Genomic DNA, 20,334 nt, shown 5'->3' with positions numbered 1-20,334 from the left:
CTGAAGCCATTTCCATTTTAAAATTGTCCGTTTTCTTCTTCTTTAGATTTTAAAAAAAGTATAAACTAATATAGGTGTCTTATCGCCTCCTGCAGTGCTGGAGTCCTGAACCAAATTTAGTGTCATTCATTTATTGTGGCCACTAGATGGCAGTCACATAGCTTGAAGCCATTTACAAACTAGGCAAACCAATTTGAAGAAGAAGACAATGCTCTGATCATTGGCTGATCGCTCCCAATCCCATAGGAATCCCTACACAGTTGACTACTTTAAGGTGTCTGGAAGCCCTCAATGGCAATGTCCATGCAAAAACAGGTTATTTCTATGTAATGATCCTTATACATCTCTATGTGTGAACCTGACTTGTCTGGTTGGTTCATCCCGGAAGCCTGTTTCATGAAGGTATCAGTCCACAGTTGAGTTCCCCTGCTAAGACGTTGTTGCATGTATCAACCAATGGTTGTGTGCCACATCATCGACTGTGCTGCCGGGCACCAGATTGCTAGGACATATGATATGGTTAGCTGATATGTAAAATAACTATCCAATGGCTGGGCAGAGGAACGTGCCCCACTACCTCTCTCTGATGTCATCAAAGGCTTCAGAGAGAAAAGGTGCGCTTGTTTTGCAAGCCAATGTGTCCCAGAGATGGATGGGACATAGGTTTCATGACCCACTCACCTTATACAGCAACCCTGGCAGTTTATTCTGCCTAATACCACTTAGAGATACTCAGAACATGCTGGCTTGTAAAACAAGCCCACACAGTCATGATCGGCCATAACTTCATGGTCTAAAGACTGTAGCTACACGTGTTTCTCTTATCATGTCTTTCTGTAGAAATAAAAATACATGGAAAAATAAATGTATTTAACAAATGCTGAATTCTTTATAACAATAGATTTGTTCGCTATACATGGTGCTATTGGGGTCCTAACATATATATAAAATTGCTGTATGTATTTGAATGTAGGTTTTTGCGGTAATCTGTACAAGTTTGGAAATGGGAATTTAGCATATCCCTACTCCCCCTCACAGTGGGATCATGGGATCTGCCGTTATTGACCGTGACCCTGGAGAAATTTGGGTTGAGTGACTTGCTCAATGGCAGATCAACAGATTTTTCACCTTGTTTGCACGGGGATTCAAAATATCAACCTTGCGGTTACTGGTGAAATGTTCTAAATGTTCTAACTGCTAGGCTACCTGCCGCCGTACAGCGCACCGATGTTTCACACCTGTAAGTAGTCTCCTGATGTGAACACCCTTGAGCAGAAGGAATCTTTCCACCCTCAATTTACCAGGAAACCGAACCCCACAATAACTTTGTACTATATTGTATTAGGTAAAACAAGTCACTTCTCCCCCTGGAAAAAAATAAGCAACAGTATTTTTATTAGCACTTTGAAATGGACTACTGTATGTGAAAAAAATAGGGTTTTATCATAACGATGCCTTGTGCAGTTCCATAGGTTTATCGTGCATATATTTTTGTTTCCGGTGAACAGTTGATAGCTGTAACTAGTTTGTGAATAAAGTGTCAAATGTCAAGGTTTCCTCCTCTTCACTTAGTCTGGGTTGTGTTTATTTGACATATTCAGACCTGCAGTCCTTGATTGGGACACTCTGTTACCAATACCATACATGCCTATTTCTTATTTGGACATACATCAAATCAAATTCAAATCAAATTTATGTTATATAGCCCTTCGTACATCAGCTAATATCTCGAAGTGCTGTACAGAAACCCAGCCTAAAACCGCAAACAGCAAGCAATGCAGGTGTAGAAGCACGGTGGCTAGGAAAAACTCCCTAGAAAGGCCAAAACCTAGGAAGAAACCTAGAGAGGAACCAGGCTATGAGGGGTGGCCAGTCCTCTTCTGGCTGTGCCAGGTGGAGATTATAACAGAACATGGCCAAGATGTTCAAAGATACAGTACATGTTCATACATGTACTGTATAACATATATTTCTGGGTTCTGACTAACCATACATTTGATCTTGTTCCATATTCAGTCAACAGGTGTCACTGGTTCTTTCAGCTTTGGAAGCTTTGGTGAAATGTACATCTCTTGATAAATGTGTTGATTTATTGGTACACATCTAAGAATGATTTCCCAAACAGTTAATTTAATGAATAGACACTGACCCAAACCTTTGGACACACTTGGATCTGGGGTGACAGTCAACATGAAGTCTGGGATGTATATCTCTGTCTCGGCACTAGGTGGGTGTATTGGATCATGTTGACAAGTAAGAACATCAGACACCCCAATGCAGAGGGAAAACAGAGGGGTATACTACTAAGCAAATTAGCTAGTAGCAAATTATCTAGCTAACTTTGATAAACAACCAGAAAGAACTATTGACTTTCTGATTCATTAAGAAAGCTTAACTTGGATATGTGTTTTTGGTTGTTGAGTCAATAAGACCATGCCCATTTCAAACTTATCCTTCTAAAATATATATATATTTCAGAATATTTAGGCAAGTTAGCTGGCTAACTCATTCAAGCTGCTTTGTAGTATACCGCTCAGTTAAATACAGTCCGTTAGGGATCAGATTACATATAAACCATGACCATGGTGGAGTTTCGTGGAGGGGTGTGTGTGCTGTACTGACTTGCACACAGACAGGGCAGGGGTGAGGCAGTACTCTGCTCCAGTTACGTGGAAACGCACATACATAGCTCAACTAGTGGGAAATCTACTACAATGCAACTCTTATTCCAACTTTTTGCTCATACAATGTGAGGAAGATGGCCGAGACAAGGTATGCGAGTTACTATTTACTGTACATTGTATTGTCACTGCAAATAACTTTGTGTTTCTCTCGGTGAACGAAACTAGACCGATATAATGTAACACGTTTTTGCTGTTGATCCTCGTGTTACCGCTTCTCACTTTTGCGGATTGACGATGTCCACTGTCTGTTGTGCTACAGTAAAATAATACAACAGGCTTGAAGTAGACTATAGACTGGAGATGAGGTTTTACATTACTCAAACTTTATAGAAACACGTATTGTCTCGGTTTCCCTTTGCGTGCCTCAAATTAAAAATGTTCCCTTTATTTGAAATGCAAATGGTATGCTATGGAAATGAAAAATAACAAACATTTGTCAAACGCAAATCGTTATTACCATATTAACACAGTCTAAGCTAATAACATGTAGTTAGTGATTTGAACAAACTAATTTCAAACGGATAAAAAGCTTGAAATGAAGGACACTAACAAGACATACAAACTAATGCATTGGGAGGTGAAATGTTACCCCGTTTCAATAATGATTTGATTGTTCTGTATCAATGTATTGTATTCATTACAGATGTAGTCCTTCTTTTCTAGAGAAAGTCACCCTAAAACACTGCATGCCTGTCCAATAACTACACTACGGTCTATTACACTGCTCCTTATCGGTGTGTAAAACCATGCCTCTGGGCAACTTCAACGTTCAAACACGAGATCCAAGGTTTTTACAATGGATTAATGGGCTAGTCTGGGGGGAAACATGCCTGGTCTTGACCGGCATGTATGTCGGTGAACAGATGCTGAACGCTACAGGAGAGGGCTGGTAAATTACACATGGTCCAGCATGCTTTCCCTCTGGTGCTGTGTCAGTCAATCTGCCGCCCAGTCAGTCACTTCCCATCCCGACTTCCATGTGTCCAGCATAATGGCAACCATCAACGGGACGGGCGTGGGCGTATTTTATTCATATTTTAGTTAAACTGACTGGAGTCGATTAGCTGTTTAGTGTTGGCCTCATGCTATATACCATTTATATAAAGACATATAAAGATTGGGGTAGTTAGATGAATTTGTTAGCCTGTAATCAGCAGTGTATTGCTCTTACTGAATAGAGATGTGTGAGTACTGTATATATAATAATAGAGATGTGTTACTACTGTAGATATAATCACACTTGAAGGGAGTCCAAGTTACACATTGTGAAGACAGTGAGCAAATGGGGGCCATGGAAGCATTAACTATGTTTTATTGTGCTGTGGAAGCCAGACTTGGATTGTATGATTGTGGTCCGATTTTAATGATCAGTTTCTTCTCTTGAATCTTGGCAGATGTTACTACAAATTGCTTGGTTCCGTTACCAAAGTAAAAACCTAAATAAAAAAACACATGCATGTTCCATAGCACTGTTACTATATAATAACTATTACTATCATACTATTACTATTATACGAACTATTACTATTATACTAACTATTACTATTATACTAACTATTACTATTAAACTAACTATTACTATCATACTAACTATTACTATCATACTAACTATTACGATCATACTATTGCTAGTATACTAACTATTACTGGTATACTGACTATTACTATTAAACTAACTATTAATATCATACTAACTATTACTATCATACTAACTAATACTATCATACTAACTAATACTATCATACTAACTATTACTATCATACTAACTATTACTATCATACTAACTAGTACTATCATACTATTACTATTATACTAACTATTACTATCATACTATTACTATTATACTAACTATTACTATCATACTAACTAGTACTATCATACTCATTATTACTATTATACTAACTATTACTATCATACTAACCATTACTAGCATACTAACTATTACTATCATACTAAATATTACTATAATACTATTACTATTATACTAACTATTACTATTATTATTATGCTATCACACTAACTAGTACTATCATACTATTACTATCATACTAACTATTGCTATCATACTAACTATTACTATTATACTAACGATTACTATTATACTAACTATTACTATTGTGCTAACTATTACTATCGTACTAACTAGTACTATCATACTAACTAGTACTATCATACTAACTATTACTATTATACTAACTATTACTATCATACTAACTATTACTATTGTACTAACTATTACTATCATACTAACTATTACTATCATACTAACTATTACTATCATACTAACTATTGCTATTATACTAAGTATTCGATATGGTCTATAGTCATACTGAGAGTTTTCATGTGTGGGAAAGGGACAGGTGTTACAACGTTTTTGCTGTTGATCCTCGTGTTACCGCTTCTCACTTCTGCAGATTGACGATGTCCACTGTCTGCGGTGCTACAGTAAAATAATACAACAGGCTTGAAGTAGACTATAGACTGGAGATGAGGTCTTACATTACTCAAACTTTATAGAAACACGTATTGTCTCGGTTTCCCTTTGCGTGCCTCAAATTTAAATGTTATCTTTATTTGCAATGCAAATGGTATGCTATGGAAATGAAAAAGAACAAACATTTGTCAAACGCAAATCGTTATTACCATATTAACACAGTCTAAGACAATAACATGTAGTCAATGATTTGAACAAACTAATTTCAAACTAACCCCCCTCCACCCCACCCCCACCCATGGGTATCCCGGGTGAACAGGAGCATTGCTGAAATAAATAGTGTTAGGTTCTGACGTCTTCAGTCACCCACACACAACCTCCACTCCTATCATTAAAATTAATGTTCTATAGTTAAGTAAAGCTCTCCTGATGTAGGCAGACAACAAGCGTCTTCACTTGGATATACAGACAGTTATGGCTGGACACATGATGGACAGCCATAATGAGATTGTGTAGTTGTGTAACATTGGTGGCATTGTGGTTACTACTGGCTGAGGCCTCTGCTGTTGTAGATTGTTCTATAATGTCTCTCTCTCTCTCTTATGGTTCTTCTCTCCGTCCAAATGTGTCACCACTCTTTCCTTTCACTCCTGTTCTGTTTGTATTTGTCTGAGCCCAGGCACGCCAGGTATGTGGGACTGTTTTTACTGGTCGGGGTCACTTTGTGCTGACTGGGAGTTTGGGCTGAAAAGCTGCATTGTTGGGCCACTGCCTGCAGGATGAATCAGAGAGAGCTGACCATTGTGGACATCATCAATGACCATTTTAGATGTTGTCAAAGCCCTTTAGTCCTCCACAGCTGAGTCTGTGTGTTTATTTTATTTACCCTTTATTTAACTAGGCAAGTCAGTTAAGAACAAATTCTTATTTACAATGACAACCTACCCTGGCCAAACCTGGACAACGCTGGGACAATTGTGCACCGCCCTATGGGACTCCCAATCACATCCGGATGTGATACAGCCTGGATTCGAACCAGGGACTGTAGTGACACCACTTGAACTGAGACGCAGTGCGAGACCGTTGCACCACTCGGGAGCCCTAGAAAGCTGGTTGTTGGTTGGTTGATGGAAAGTAACTGTGTGGGTTCACGTGCACGCTCCTTTATGTGAACGTGTGCAATTGTTTGCGTTGTTGTTGTATATCTGTAGGCTATAATAGGTTTGAGTCAACGTGGCTAAACAGTGATCCCCATAGTGGTAGGGTGAGAACAGGCAGGGAGTGGTACACTAGGACAGTGATCCCCATAGTGGTAGGGTGAGAACAGGCAGGGAGTGGTACACTAGGACAGTGATCCCCATAGTGGTAGGGTGAGAACAGGCAGGGAGTGGTACACTAGGACAGTGATCCCCATAGTGGTAGGGTGAGAACAGGCAGGGAGTGGTACACTAGGACAGTGATCCCCATAGTGGTACAGGCAGGGAGTGGTACACTAGGACAGTGATCCCCATAGTGGTAGGGTGAGAACAGGCAGGGAGTGGTACACTAGGACAGTGATCCCCATAGTGGTAGGGTGAGAACAGGCAGGGAGTGGTACACTAGGACAGTGATCCCCATAGTGGTACAGGCAGGGAGTGGTACACTAGGACAGTGATCCCCATAGTGGTACAGGCAGGGAGTGGTACACTAGGACAGTGATCTCCATAGTGGTAGGGTGAGAACAGGCAGGGAGTGGTACACTAGGACAGTGATCCCCATAGTGGTAGGGTGAGAACAGGCAGGGAGTGGTACACTAGGACAGTGATCCCCATAGTGGTAGGGTGAGAACAGGCAGGGAGTGGTACACTAGGACAGTGATCCCCATAGTGGTAGGGTGAGAACAGGCAGGGAGTGGTACACTAGGACAGTGATCCCCATAGTGGTAGGGTGAGAACAGGCAGGGAGTGGTACACTAGGACAGTGATCCCCATAGTGGTAGGGTGAGAACAGGCAGGGAGTGGTACACTAGGACAGTGATCCCCATAGTGGTAGGGTGAGAACAGGCAGGGAGTGGTACACTAGGACAGTGATCCCCATAGTGGTAGGGTGAGAACAGGCAGGGAGTGGTACACTAGGACAGTGATCCCCATAGTGGTACAGGCAGGGAGTGGTACACTAGGACAGTGATCTCCATAGTGGTAGGGTGAGAACAGGCAGGGAGTGGTACACTAGGACAGTGATCCCATAGTGGTAGGGTGAGAACAGGCAGGGAGTGGTACACTAGGACAGTGATCCCCATAGTGGTAGGGTGAGAACAGGCAGGGAGTGGTACACTAGGACAGTGATCCCCATAGTGGTAGGGTGAGAACAGGCAGGGAGTGGTACACTAGGACAGTGATCCCCATAGTGGTAGGGTGAGAACAGGCAGGGAGTGGTACACTAGGACAGTGATCCCCATAGTGGTAGGGTGAGAACAGGCAGGGAGTGGTACACTAGGACAGTGATCCCCATAGTGGTAGGGTGAGAACAGGCAGGGAGTGGTACACTAGGACAGTGATCCCCATAGTGGTAGGGTGAGAACAGGCAGGGAGTGGTACACTAGGACAGTGATCCCCATAGTGGTACAGGCAGGGAGTGGTACACTAGGACAGTGATCCCCATAGTGGTAGGGTGAGAACAGGCAGCGAGTGGTACACTAGGACAGTGATCCCATAGTGGTAGGGTGAGAACAGGCAGGGAGTGGTACACTAGGACAGTGATCCCCATAGTGGTAGGGTGAGAACAGGCAGGGAGTGGTACACTAGGACAGTGATCCCCATAGTGGTAGGGTGAGAACAGGCAGGGAGTGGTACACTAGGACAGTGATCCCCATAGTGGTAGGGTGAGAACAGGCAGCGAGTGGTACACTAGGACAGTGATCCCCATAGTGGTAGGGTGAGAACAGGCAGGGAGTGGTACACTAGGACAGTGATCTCCATAGTGGTAGGGTGAGAACAGGCAGGGAGTGGTACACTAGGACAGTGATCCCCATAGTGGTAGGGTGAGAACAGGCAGCGAGTGGTACACTAGGACAGTGATCTCCATAGTGGTAGGGTGAGAACAGGCAGGGAGTGGTACACTAGGACAGTGATCCCCATAGTGGTACAGGCAGGGAGTGGTACACTAGGACAGTGATCTCCATAGTGGTAGGGTGAGAACAGGCAGGGAGTGGTACACTAGGACAGTGATCCCCATAGTGGTAGGGTGAGAACAGGCAGGGAGTGGTACACTAGGACAGTGATCCCCATAGTGGTACAGGCAGGGAGTGGTACACTAGGACAGTGATCCCCATAGTGGTAGGGTGAGAACAGGCAGGGAGTGGTACACTAGGACAGTGATCCCCATAGTGGTAGGGTGAGAACAGGCAGGGAGTGGTACACTAGGACAGTGATCCCCATAGTGGTACAGGCAGGGAGTGGTACACTAGGACAGTGATCCCCATAGTGGTAGGGTGAGAACAGGCAGGGAGTGGTACACTAGGACAGTGATCCCCATAGTGGTAGGGTGAGAACAGGCAGGGAGTGGTACACTAGGACAGTGATCCCCATAGTGGTAGGGTGAGAACAGGCAGGGAGTGGTACACTAGGACAGTGATCCCCATAGTAGTAGGGTGAGAACAGGCAGGGAGTGGTACACTAGGACAGTGATCCCCATAGTGGTAGGGTGAGAACAGGCAGGGAGTGGTACACTAGGACAGTGATCCCCATAGTGGTAGGGTGAGAACAGGCAGGGAGTGGTACACTAGGACAGTGATCCCCATAGTGATAGGGTGAGAACAGGCAGGGAGTGGTACACTAGGACAAACCCTGGGAATGGTAGGGTGTGTCAGTGCAGAGATCTTCTCTACTGGGTGGGGTGGTGTGTTGATGCCGTCTGCATAATGAACCTCTGTGGGGAGGGAGACAGCTGTGAGGAGGCGTGTCTGAGCTGCCCAGGCCATGAATTAATTAAACTGTACTGCTACACACTAAAGCTGTGGTAGAGTACTTCTAAACCTGACATGTAAGTTAGTCATGACTTTGTAACAACGCAAGACAATCTAAAGCAATGGCTATGGATTAACTGAGGGGTATCCTACGAAACAGGTTTGAGGAGTTAGATTTGACCAAAGTTACCTCACTAAGTTCAACACAGGATAACTGGCTATACCTTAAAAGGTATAACTTTGTAACAACACAAGACAATCTAAAGCAACGGCAATGGATTAACTGAGGGGTATCCTATGAAACAGGTTTGAGGAGCTAGTGAGGTAACTTTGGTCAACTCTTCAGCCAGTAGTAACCACAATGCTACACAACTACACAATGTCATTATGACTGTCCGTCATGTGTCGTCTCCAGCCATAACTGTCTGTATATCAAAGTGAAGATGATTGTTTTCTTCATCAGGAGTCCGAGTCTGTCACAACCGGCCGTGACCGGGAGTCCCTTAGGGCAGTGCACAACTGCGTCGTCCGGGTTAAGGGAGGGTTTGGCCGGGGGGGGGCTTTACTTGGCTCATCGCGCTCTAGCGACTCCTAGAGCCGGGCACCTGTAGGATGACTTCGGTCGTCAGTTGAACGGTGTTTCCTCTGACACATTGGTGCAGCTGGCTTCCGGGTTAAGCGGGCTGGTGTTGAGAAGTGCTGTTTGGTGGGTCGCATGACTCAACCGTCGCCTCTCCCGAGCCTGTTGGGGAGTTGCATCAATGAGACAAGATCGGAAATGGATATGACAAAATTGGGGAGAAAATTTTACACTATTAAAATGTGTAATGTTAAAATACATCACATTACACATTTATTAATGGCAGAATGCATTTTACACTTCACGCAATGAAACACTTTTTTATGACTTAATAAAATGTGAAACAAGGTGCTTGTGCATTGATAATCACACCAAAGACGCCATTAACGATACGTTATAAAATAAAGACGACATTAACGATACGTTATAAAATAAAGACGACATTAACGATACGTTATAAAATAAAGATGCCATTTTTATTTATTTATTCATTCACCTTTATTTAACCAGGTAGGCCAGTTGAGAACAAGTTCTCATTTACAACTGCGACCTGGCCAAGATAAAGCAAAGCAGTGTGACAAAAACAACACCAGAGTTACACATGGGATAAACAACTGTACAGTCAATAACACCATAGAAATATCTGTATACAGTATGTGTAAATGAAGTAAGGAGGTAAGGCAATAAATAGGCTATAGTGGCGAAGTAATTACAATTTAGCAAATTAAGTGATAAATGAGTGATAGATGTGCAGATGAGGATGTGCAAGTAGAAATACTGGTGTGCAAAAGAGCAGAAAAACAAAAACAAATATGGGGATGAGGTAGGTAGTTGGTTGGATGGGCTATTTACAGATGGGCTGTGTACAGCTGCAGAGATCGGTAAGCTGCTCTGACAGCTGATGCTTAAAGTTAGTGAGGGAGATATAAGTCTATAACTTCAGTGATTTTTGCAATTTGTTCCAGTCATCGGCAGCAGAGAACTGAAAGGAAAGGAGGCCAAAGGAGGTGTTGGCTTTGGGGATGACCAATGAAATATACCTGCTGGAGCGCGTGCTATGGGTGGTTGTTGCTATGGTGACCTAGCAGAGACTTATAGCTGACCTGGAGCCAGTGGGTTTGGCGACGATTATGTAGCGAGGACCAGCCAACGAGAGCATACAGGTCGCAGTGGTGGGTAGTATATGGGGCTTTGGTGACAAAACAGATGGCATTGTGAGACTGCATCCAAATTGCTGAGTAGAGTGTTGGAGGCTATTTTGTAAATGACATCACCAAAGTCAATGTGAGTCTGGAAGGAGAGTTTACAGTCTAACCAGACACCTATGTATTTGTAGTTGTCCACATATTCTAAGTCAGAACCGTCCAGAGTAGTGATGCTAGTCGGGCGGGCGAGTGCGGGCAACAATCGGTTGAAGAACATGCATTTAGTTTTACTAGCATTAATGCCTTATTTATTTTATTCACGATACGTTAAAAAATAAAGACGACATTAACGATACATAATAAAATAAAGACGACATTAACGATACGTTATGTTACAACCTGGCTCAAGATTGTAACAATGTGAAACCACACTGTGTAAAGGAATAACAAAATTAATTTATTCCATAAATAAAGTAAACACTCACAACAATAATCAGATGAGGCATGAAGGTCAGTAAATGATGTGTCAACTGCCAAAACCACAACGAAACAACCAAAGGTATGCATGGAGAGAGGAATCTCTTGCTGAATGGGGAAACAGTGGCTTTATGCCACAGCTGACCTTTCACAGGTGTGTCCCATCAGCACTGATGACTAACCACTAGGCTACCGGCTGGTTACTGGCCCAACGCTCTAACCACTAGGCTACCTGCTGGTTACTGGCCCAACGCTCTAACCACTAGGCTACCGGCTGGTTACTGGCCCAACGCTCTAACCACTAGGCTACCTGCTGGTTACTGGCCCAACGCTCTATCCACTAGGCTACCTGCTGGTTACTGGCCCAACGCTCTAACCACTAGGCTACCTGCTGGTTACTGGCCCAACGCTCTATCCACTAGGCTACCTGCTGGTTACTGGCCCAACGCTCTAACCACTAGGCTACCTGCTGGTTACTGGCCCAACGCTCTATCCACTAGGCTACCTGCTGGTTACTGGCCCAACGCTCTAACCACTAGGCTACCTGCTGGTTACTGGCCCAACGCTCTAACCACTAGGCTACCTGCTGGTTACTGGCCCAATGCTCTGACCACTAGGCTACCTGCTGGTTACTGTCCCAACGCTCTAACCACTAGGCTACCTGCTGGTTACTGGCCCAACGCTCTAACCACTAGGCTACCTGCTCTAACCACTAGGCTACCTGCTCTAACCACTAGGCTACCTGCCGCCCCAGTGTTTGGCCCACCAGGATTTCCTTGTCCCATCGCTCTCTATCAACTCCTTGTGGTGGGCCGTGCGCCTGCAAGCTGACCCCGACACATTGGTGCAGTGCGGCTTGGCAGGGTGGTGTTTCGGAAGACGCATGGCTCTCGACCTTCGCCTCTCCGTAGGGGAGTTGCAGCGATGGGACAAGATTGTAACTACCAATCGGATATCACGAAATTGGGGAGAAAAAGGGGTAAAAGTACAAATATATATAATTTCAAAAAAATAAATACATACAGTACATATATATATTTTAGCTAGGTAGTAAGCAATTGCAAAGTTGCTAATTAGCTACAATTTTTAAGTTGTCTGTGATGAGATTCGAACACGCAACCTTTGGGTTGCTAGATGTTCACGTTATACACCTACCCATCCACCCCGACCAACCAAGCAACCAACCGCCCACCCACCCTACTTTCGTTTTTGCCTTAAGTAACCTTCTGTCTTATGTAACCATACCAAAACCGCAACATATCATACTAATTTGCATGTCTTGGATTTACATTTACTATGTGACGTCTAGTCTATGAGACCAGGCTGGGTTCTTCTCTAGGTTTCATCCTAGGTTCCTGCCTTCAAAGCCACTGTGCTTCTGCCTCTGCATTGCTTGCTCTTGGGGTTTTCGGCTGGGTTTCTGTATAGAACTTTGTGACAACTGTTGATGTAAAAAGGGCTAAATAAAATACATTTGATATTCCAGATAGGATTGGGGGAAAAACACAGCAACCAACACTGGGTCTAATGTTACTCTAATACAGTGTTTCCCATATATGTACGCGACCAACAAAATGGGATTTCATTTTGATATGATTTGAATTCACCTTATTCAACTCATTGAGGGCTTGAGGATTAGTTGACAAGTTGAATCAGCTGTGCTTGTGTGCTGTTGGGGTTATTTGAGGACTGGAGTTGAGAATCACTGTTCTAATGAGTAGATATTTCCCCAAAATACTCCTGCAGTCCAAACCCCTTGGCGCCCATCCCTCTCCGTTTGGTTTTACCACTACCCAGTAGGTGGTTGTGTGGATTTAACTCACAGTGTTTCACTGGTCTAACTGGCCTGTTTCCCTGGCATGGTGGTCCTTAGGCCTGGGTCCCAAAGTAGTAGTCAGTAAAAACGCCTGCTCATTAAGATGGGCCGGGATTCAGGGTCTCAGCTCATTAACATAGCTAGGACGTGTGCTACATTGACATAGCTAGGACGTGTGCTACATTGACATAGCTAGGACCTGTGCTACATTGACATAGCTAGGACGTGTGCTACATTGACATAGCTAGGACGTGTGCTACATTGACATAGCTAGGACGTGTGCTACATTGACATAGCTAGGACGTGTGCTACATTGACATAGCTAGGACGTGTGCTACATTGACATAGCTAGGACGTGTGCTACATTGACATAGCTAGGACGTGTGCTACAGTAACATAGCTAGGACGTGTGCTACATTGACATAGCTAGGACGTGTGCTACATTAACATAGCTAGGACGTGTGCTACATTAATATAGCTAGGACGTGTGCTACATTAACATAGCTAGGACGTGTGCTACATTGACATAGCTAGGACGTGTGCTACATTAACATAGCTAGGACGTGTGCTACATTAACATAGCTAGGACGTGTGCTACATTAACATAGCTAGGACGTGTGCTACATTAACATAGCTAGGACGTGTGCTACAGTAACATAGCTAGGACGTGTGCTACATTAACATAGCTAGGACGTGTGCTACATTGACATAGCTAGGACGTGTGCTACATTAACATAGCTAGGACGTGTGCTACATTAACATAGCTAGGACGTGTGCTACATTAACATAGCTAGGACGTGTGCTACATTAACATAGCTAGGACGTGTGCTACAGTAACATAGCTAGGACGTGTGCTACATTAACATAGCTAGGACGTGTGCTACATTGACATAGCTAGGACGTGTGCTACATTGACATAGCTAGGACGTGTGCTACATTGACATAGCTAGGACGTGTGCTACATTGACATAGCTAGGACGTGTGCTACAGTAACATAGCTAGGACGTGTGCTACATTGACATAGCTAGGACGTGTGCTACATTAACATAGCTAGGACGTGTGCTACATTAACATAGCTAGGACGTGTGCTACATTAACATAGCTAGGACGTGTGCTACATTAACATAGCTAGGACGTGTGCTACATTGACATAGCTAGGACGTGTGCTACATTAACATAGCTAGGACGTGTGCTACATTAACATAGCTAGGACGTGTGCTACATAGCTAGGACGTGTGCTACATTAACATAGCTAGGACGTGTGCTACATTAACATAGCTAGGACGTGTGCTACATTAACATAGCTAGGACGTGTGCTACATTAACATAGCTAGGACGTGTGCTACAGTAACATAGCTAGGACGTGTGCTACATTAACATAGCTAGGACGTGTGCTACATTGACATAGCTAGGACGTGTGCTACGTTGACATAGCTAGGACGTGTGCTACATTGACATAGCTAGGACGTGTGCTACATTAACATAGCTAGGACGTGTGCTACATTAACATAGCTAGGACGTGTGCTACATTGACATAGCTAGGACGTGTGCTACATTAACATAGCTAGGACGTGTGCTACATTAACATAGCTAGGACGTGTGCTACATTGACATAGCTAGGACGTGTGCTACATTAACATAGCTAGGACGTGTGCTACATTAACATAGCTAGGACGTGTGCTACATTAACATAGCTAGGACGTGTGCTACATTAACATAGCTAGGACGTGTGCTACAGTAACATAGCTAGGACGTGTGCTACATTAACATAGCTAGGACGTGTGCTACATTAACATAGCTAGGACGTGTGCTACATTGACATAGCTAGGACGTGTGCTACATTGACATAGCTAGGACGTGTGCTACATTGACATAGCTAGGACGTGTGCTACATTAACATAGCTAGGACGTGTGCTACATTAACATAGCTAGGACGTGTGCTACATTAACATAGCTAGGACGTGTGCTACATTAACATAGCTAGGACGTGTGCTACATTGACATAGCTAGGACGTGTGCTACAGTAACATAGCTAGGACGTGTGCTACATTGACATAGCTAGGACGTGTGCTACATTGACATAGCTAGGACGTGTGCTACATTAACATAGCTAGGACGTGTGCTACATTAACATAGCTAGGACGTGTGCTACATTAACATAGCTAGGACGTGTGCTACATTAACATAGCTAGGACGTGTGCTACATTAACATAGCTAGGACGTGTGCTACAGTAACATAGCTAGGACGTGTGCTACATTAACATAGCTAGGACCTGTGCTACAGTAACATAGCTAGGACGTGTGCTACATTGACATAGCTAGGACGTGTGCTACATTGACATAGCTAGGACGTGTGCTACATTAACATAGCTAGGACGTGTGCTACATTGACATAGCTAGGACGTGTGCTACATTAACATAGCTAGGACGTGTGCTACATTAACATAGCTAGGACGTGTGCTACATTGACATAGCTAGGACGTGTGCTACAGTAACATAGCTAGGACGTGTGCTACATTGACATAGCTAGGACGTGTGCTACATTAACATAGCTAGGACGTGTGCTACATTAACATAGCTAGGACGTGTGCTACATTGACATAGCTAGGACGTGTGCTACAGTAACATAGCTAGGACGTGTGCTACATTGACATAGCTAGGACGTGTGCTACATTGACATAGCTAGGACGTGTGCTACATTAACATAGCTAGGACGTGTGCTACATTGACATAGCTAGGACGTGTGCTACAGTAACATAGCTAGGACGTGTGCTACATTAATATAGCTAGGACGTGTGCTACATTGACATAGCTAGGACGTGTGCTACAGTAACATAGCTAGGACGTGTGCTACATTGACATAGCTAGGACGTGTGCTACATTGACATAGCTAGGACGTGTGCTACATTAACATAGCTAGGACGTGTGCTACATTGACATAGCTAGGACGTGTGCTACATTGACATAGCTAGGACGTGTGCTACATTGACATAGCTAGGACGTGTGCTACATTAATATAGCTAGGACGTGTGCTACATTGACTCTACTCCTGGGTCATGACTTGAAGACCCATGCCAGGATTACCGTTTATGTTCTAATCCAAATTGACGGTAATGAATGCTGTATACATTATTTATTAGCTTTTTTGGGGGGCTCCTAGCCCACAGTGTGATGAGGAATAGGCTGTATACCTGGAGATGATGTGTTATCTAACTGCCTGCTTCCTGCTGAATAGTTAGAAAGTACCAAGCAACATTTCAGTCACCGCTGACAGACACTACAATGCCCTCACGCTAGACTTCACCTGCTAATTGTTTTAACGTTTTAGTAGAAGAAACAGTCCAAGTTGAATGTTACGTTTGTTAAATGTAAAAATGTTGGTTTAATCTTTCTTGACATTATCAGACGTCACGCGGAGAACTTCCACTTCCTAGTTTTCTCACTCTGGCCCATCTTTCATAACAGATCAGCAGTGAGAGAATCAGAACAAAGTGTGAGCCGTCTGTATTTTCTCTGTGCTTTTCAGATAGTCTCTGTTCTGATCTGGGGTTCTACTCTCTGTAAGTTGCTGTATGTGCTTTTTGACTGAGGCTGTCTGTAGGGACCCATGTTGATCTCAGAGCATGTAAGACTCATATCTGGGACTGCTGCATCTCACAGAAGCAGACATGTGGAGGGAGGGGGAGGGGGGGGGGGGGGGCAGGCACTTGTTCCCCGGCTGCCTTCTAGAGCTGGGACGATAAACCCAAAATTGATCGACACCAACCATACTGATCACTTATCGTAGGCATTTTGCTGATGTCATTCAGTACAATAAGTAGCCTGTACTAGAGAAATGTCAAGTTTGAAATGACATGACTTTTGTAATATAAGTGATTGTTAATGGTACACTTGAGGGATACGACCATCAAACCTGTAGTAGTAGTTAAAATGATAACAAAATAAAACAGTGGTGCACATCCATGTTATTAACTTAGCATTCTATTTATCATTATGACATCAATTCAGGCCATTTATCACAATATGGATTTTTGTCCGTATCGCCAAGCTCTACTACCTTCCTCCGTCCTGTGATCTCATAACCACCACGGCCACCACCACGGCCACCACCACAGCTCTGGGCCTCACTGCAGCCCCCCCCCCCCCTAAAGACCCTCTAATTGTATTCCTCTGACTGGACTCAAAGTGAGTGAGATCCCACCACGCTCATTCAACCTGTCTCCTGATCTGTCTCAACACCCCCACCTCCCCTCTCTCTCTCTCTCAATTCAAGGGGCTTTATTGGCATGGGAAACATATTTTTATATTGCCAAAGCAAGTGATATAGATAATAAACAAAAAATACAATAAACAAAACATGTTTTACAGTAAACATTACACTCCAAAAAGTTTAAAAGGAGTAGAGACATTTCAAATGTCATGTTATGGCTATACTGTATTATGGCTATATATAATGTGTAAATAGTTGAAGTACAAAAGGGAAAATAAATAAACATAATAATGGGTTGTATTTACAATGGTGTTTGTTCTTCACTGGTTGCCCTTTTCTTGTGGCAACAGGTCACAAATCTTGCTGCTGTGATGGCACACTGGTTTTTCATCCAATAGATATGGGAGTTTATCAAAATTGGGTTTGTTTTGGAATTCTTTGTGGGTCTGTGTAATCTGAGGGAAATATGTGCCTCTAATATGGTCATACATTTGGCAGCAGGTTAGGAAGTGCAGCTCAGTTTCCACCTCATTTTGTGGGCAGTGTGCACATTGCCTGTCTTCTCTTGAGAGCCATGTCTGCCTACGGCGGCCTTTCTCAATAGCAAGGCTATATGCTCACTGAGTCTGTACATAGTCAAAGCTTTCCTTAAGTTTGGATCAGTCACAGTGGTCAGGTATTCTGCCACTGTGTACTCTCTGTTTAGGGCCAAATAGCATTCCAGTTTGCTCTGTTTCTTTGCTAATTCTTTCCAATATGTCAAGTAATTATCTTTTTGTTTTCTCATGATTTGGTTGGGTCTAATTATGTTGCTGTCCTGGGGCTCTGTGGGGTCTGTTTGTGTTTGTAAACAGAGCCCCAGGACCAGCTTGCTTAGAGGACTTCTTCAGGTTCATTTCTCTGTAGGTGATGACTTTGTAATGGAAGTTTTGGGAATCACTTCCTTTTAGGTGGTTATAGAATTTAATGGCTCTTTTCAGGATTTTGATAATTAGCGGGTATCGGCCTAATTCTGCTCTGCATGCATTATTTGGTGTTTTACGTTGTACACAGAGGATATTTTAGCACAATTCTCTCTCAGTCTCTCTCGCTCTCTGTCTCGTTCTCTCTCTATCTCTCTCGCTCTCCCTGTCTCGCTCTCTCTCTCTATCTCTCTCGCTCTCCCTGTCTCGCTCTCTCTCTCTATCGCTCTCTCTGTCTCTCTCTGTCTCTCTCTCTCTCTCTCTCTCTCTCTCTCTCAATTCAATTCAATTCAATTCAATTCAATTCAAGGGGCTTTATTGGCATGGGAAACATGTGTTAACATTGCCAAAGCAAGTCAGGTAGATAATATACAAAAGTGAAATAAACAATAAAAATTAACAGTAAACATTACACATACAGAAGTTTCAAAACAATAAAGACATTACAAATGTCATATTATATATATACAGTGTTGTAACAATGTACAAATGGTTTAAGTACACAATGGAAAATAAATAAGCATAAATATGGGTTGTATTTACAATGGTGTTTGTTCTTCACTGGTTGCCCTTTTCTTGTGGCAACAGGTCACAAATCTTGCTGCTGTGATGGCACACTGTGGAATTTTACCCAGTAGATATGGGAGTTTATCAAAATTGGATTTGTTTTCGAATTCTTTGTGGATCTGTGTGATCTGAGGGAAATATGTCTCTCTAATATGGTCATACATTGGGCAGGAGGTTAGGAAGTGCAGCTCAGTTTCCACCTCATTTTGTGGGCAGTGAGCACATAGCCTGTCTTCTCTTGAGAGCCATGTCTGCCTACGGCGGCCTTTCTCAATAGCAAGGCTATGCTCACTGAGTCTGTACATAGTCAAAGCTTTCCTTAAGTTTGGGTCAGTCACAGTGGTCAGGTATTCTGCCACTGTGTACTCTCTGTTTAGGGCCAAATAGCATTCTAGTTTGCTCTGTTTTTTTGTTAATTCTTTCCAATGTGTTAAGTAATTATCTTTTTGTTTTCTCATGATTTGGTTGGGTCTAATTGTGCTGTTGTCCTGGGGCTCTGTGGGGTGTGTTTGTGTTTGTGACCAGAGCCCCAGGACCAGCTTGCTTAGGGGACTCTTCTCCAGGTTCATCTCTCTGTAGGTGATGGCTTTGTTATGGAAGGTTTGGGAATCGCTTCCTTTTAGGTGGTTGTAGAATTTAACGGCTCTTTTCTGGATTTTGATAATTAGTGGGTATCGGCCTAATTCTGCTCTGCATGCATTATTTGGTATTCTACGTTGTACACGGAGGATATTTTTGCAGAATTCTGCATGCAGAGTCTCAATTTGGTGTTTGTCCCATTTTTTGTGAAGTCTTGTTTGGTGAGCGGACCCCAGACCTCACAACCATAAAGGGCGATGGGCTCTATGACTGATTCAAGTATTTTTAGCCAGATCCTAATTGGTATGTTGAAATTTATGTTCCTTTTGATGGCATAGAATGCCCTTCTTGCCTTGTCTCTCAGATCGTTCACAGCTTTGTGGAAGTTACCTGTGGCGCTGATGTTTAGGCCGAGGTATGTATAGTTTTTTGTGTGCTCTAGCGCAACAGTGTCTAGATGGAATTTGTGGTCCTGGCGACTGGACCTTTTTTGGAACACCATTATTTTGGTCTTACTGAGATTTACTGTCAGGGCCCAGGTCTGACAGAATCTGTGCAGAAGATCTAGGTGCTGCTGTAGGCCCTCCTTGGTTGGTGACAGAAGCACCAGATCATCAGCAAACAGTAGACATTTGACTTCGGATTCTAGTAGGGTGAGGCCGGGTGCTGCAGACTGTTCTAGTGCCCGCGCCAATTCGTTGATATATATGTTGAAGAGGGTGGAGCTCAAGCTGCATCCCTGTCTCACCCCACGACCCTGTGTGAAGAAATGTGTGTGTTTTTTGCCAATTTTAACCGCACACTTGTTGTTTGTGTACATGGATTTTATAATGTCGTATGTTTTACCCCCAACACCACTTTCCATCAATTTGAAAAGCAGACCCTCATGCCAAATTGAGTCGAAGGCTTTTTTGAAATCAACAAAGCATGAGAAGAC

General features: G+C 43.4%; 1 protein-coding gene across 1 annotated transcript in view; it reads left to right on the top strand.

The window, feature by feature from the left end:
* The first annotated feature begins 2,675 nt into the window (after positions 1-2,675).
* Positions 2,676-20,334, top strand: part of LOC120061424 (rho GTPase-activating protein 39-like) — a 151,722-nt gene continuing 134,063 nt past the window's right edge. Inside the window, exon 1 of the mRNA XM_039011223.1 lies at positions 2,676-2,772. Coding sequence (XP_038867151.1) covers positions 2,759-2,772 — 14 coding nt within the window. The 5' untranslated portion in view covers positions 2,676-2,758. The remainder of the gene's footprint in view (positions 2,773-20,334) is intronic.

Source organism: Salvelinus namaycush, chromosome 16, assembly GCF_016432855.1.
Source record: "Salvelinus namaycush isolate Seneca chromosome 16, SaNama_1.0, whole genome shotgun sequence".
Classification (NCBI taxonomy): domain Eukaryota; kingdom Metazoa; phylum Chordata; class Actinopteri; order Salmoniformes; family Salmonidae; genus Salvelinus; species Salvelinus namaycush.
Note: the sequence above shows the minus strand (reverse complement) of the source record. Positions and strands in the feature narration are given on the sequence as shown.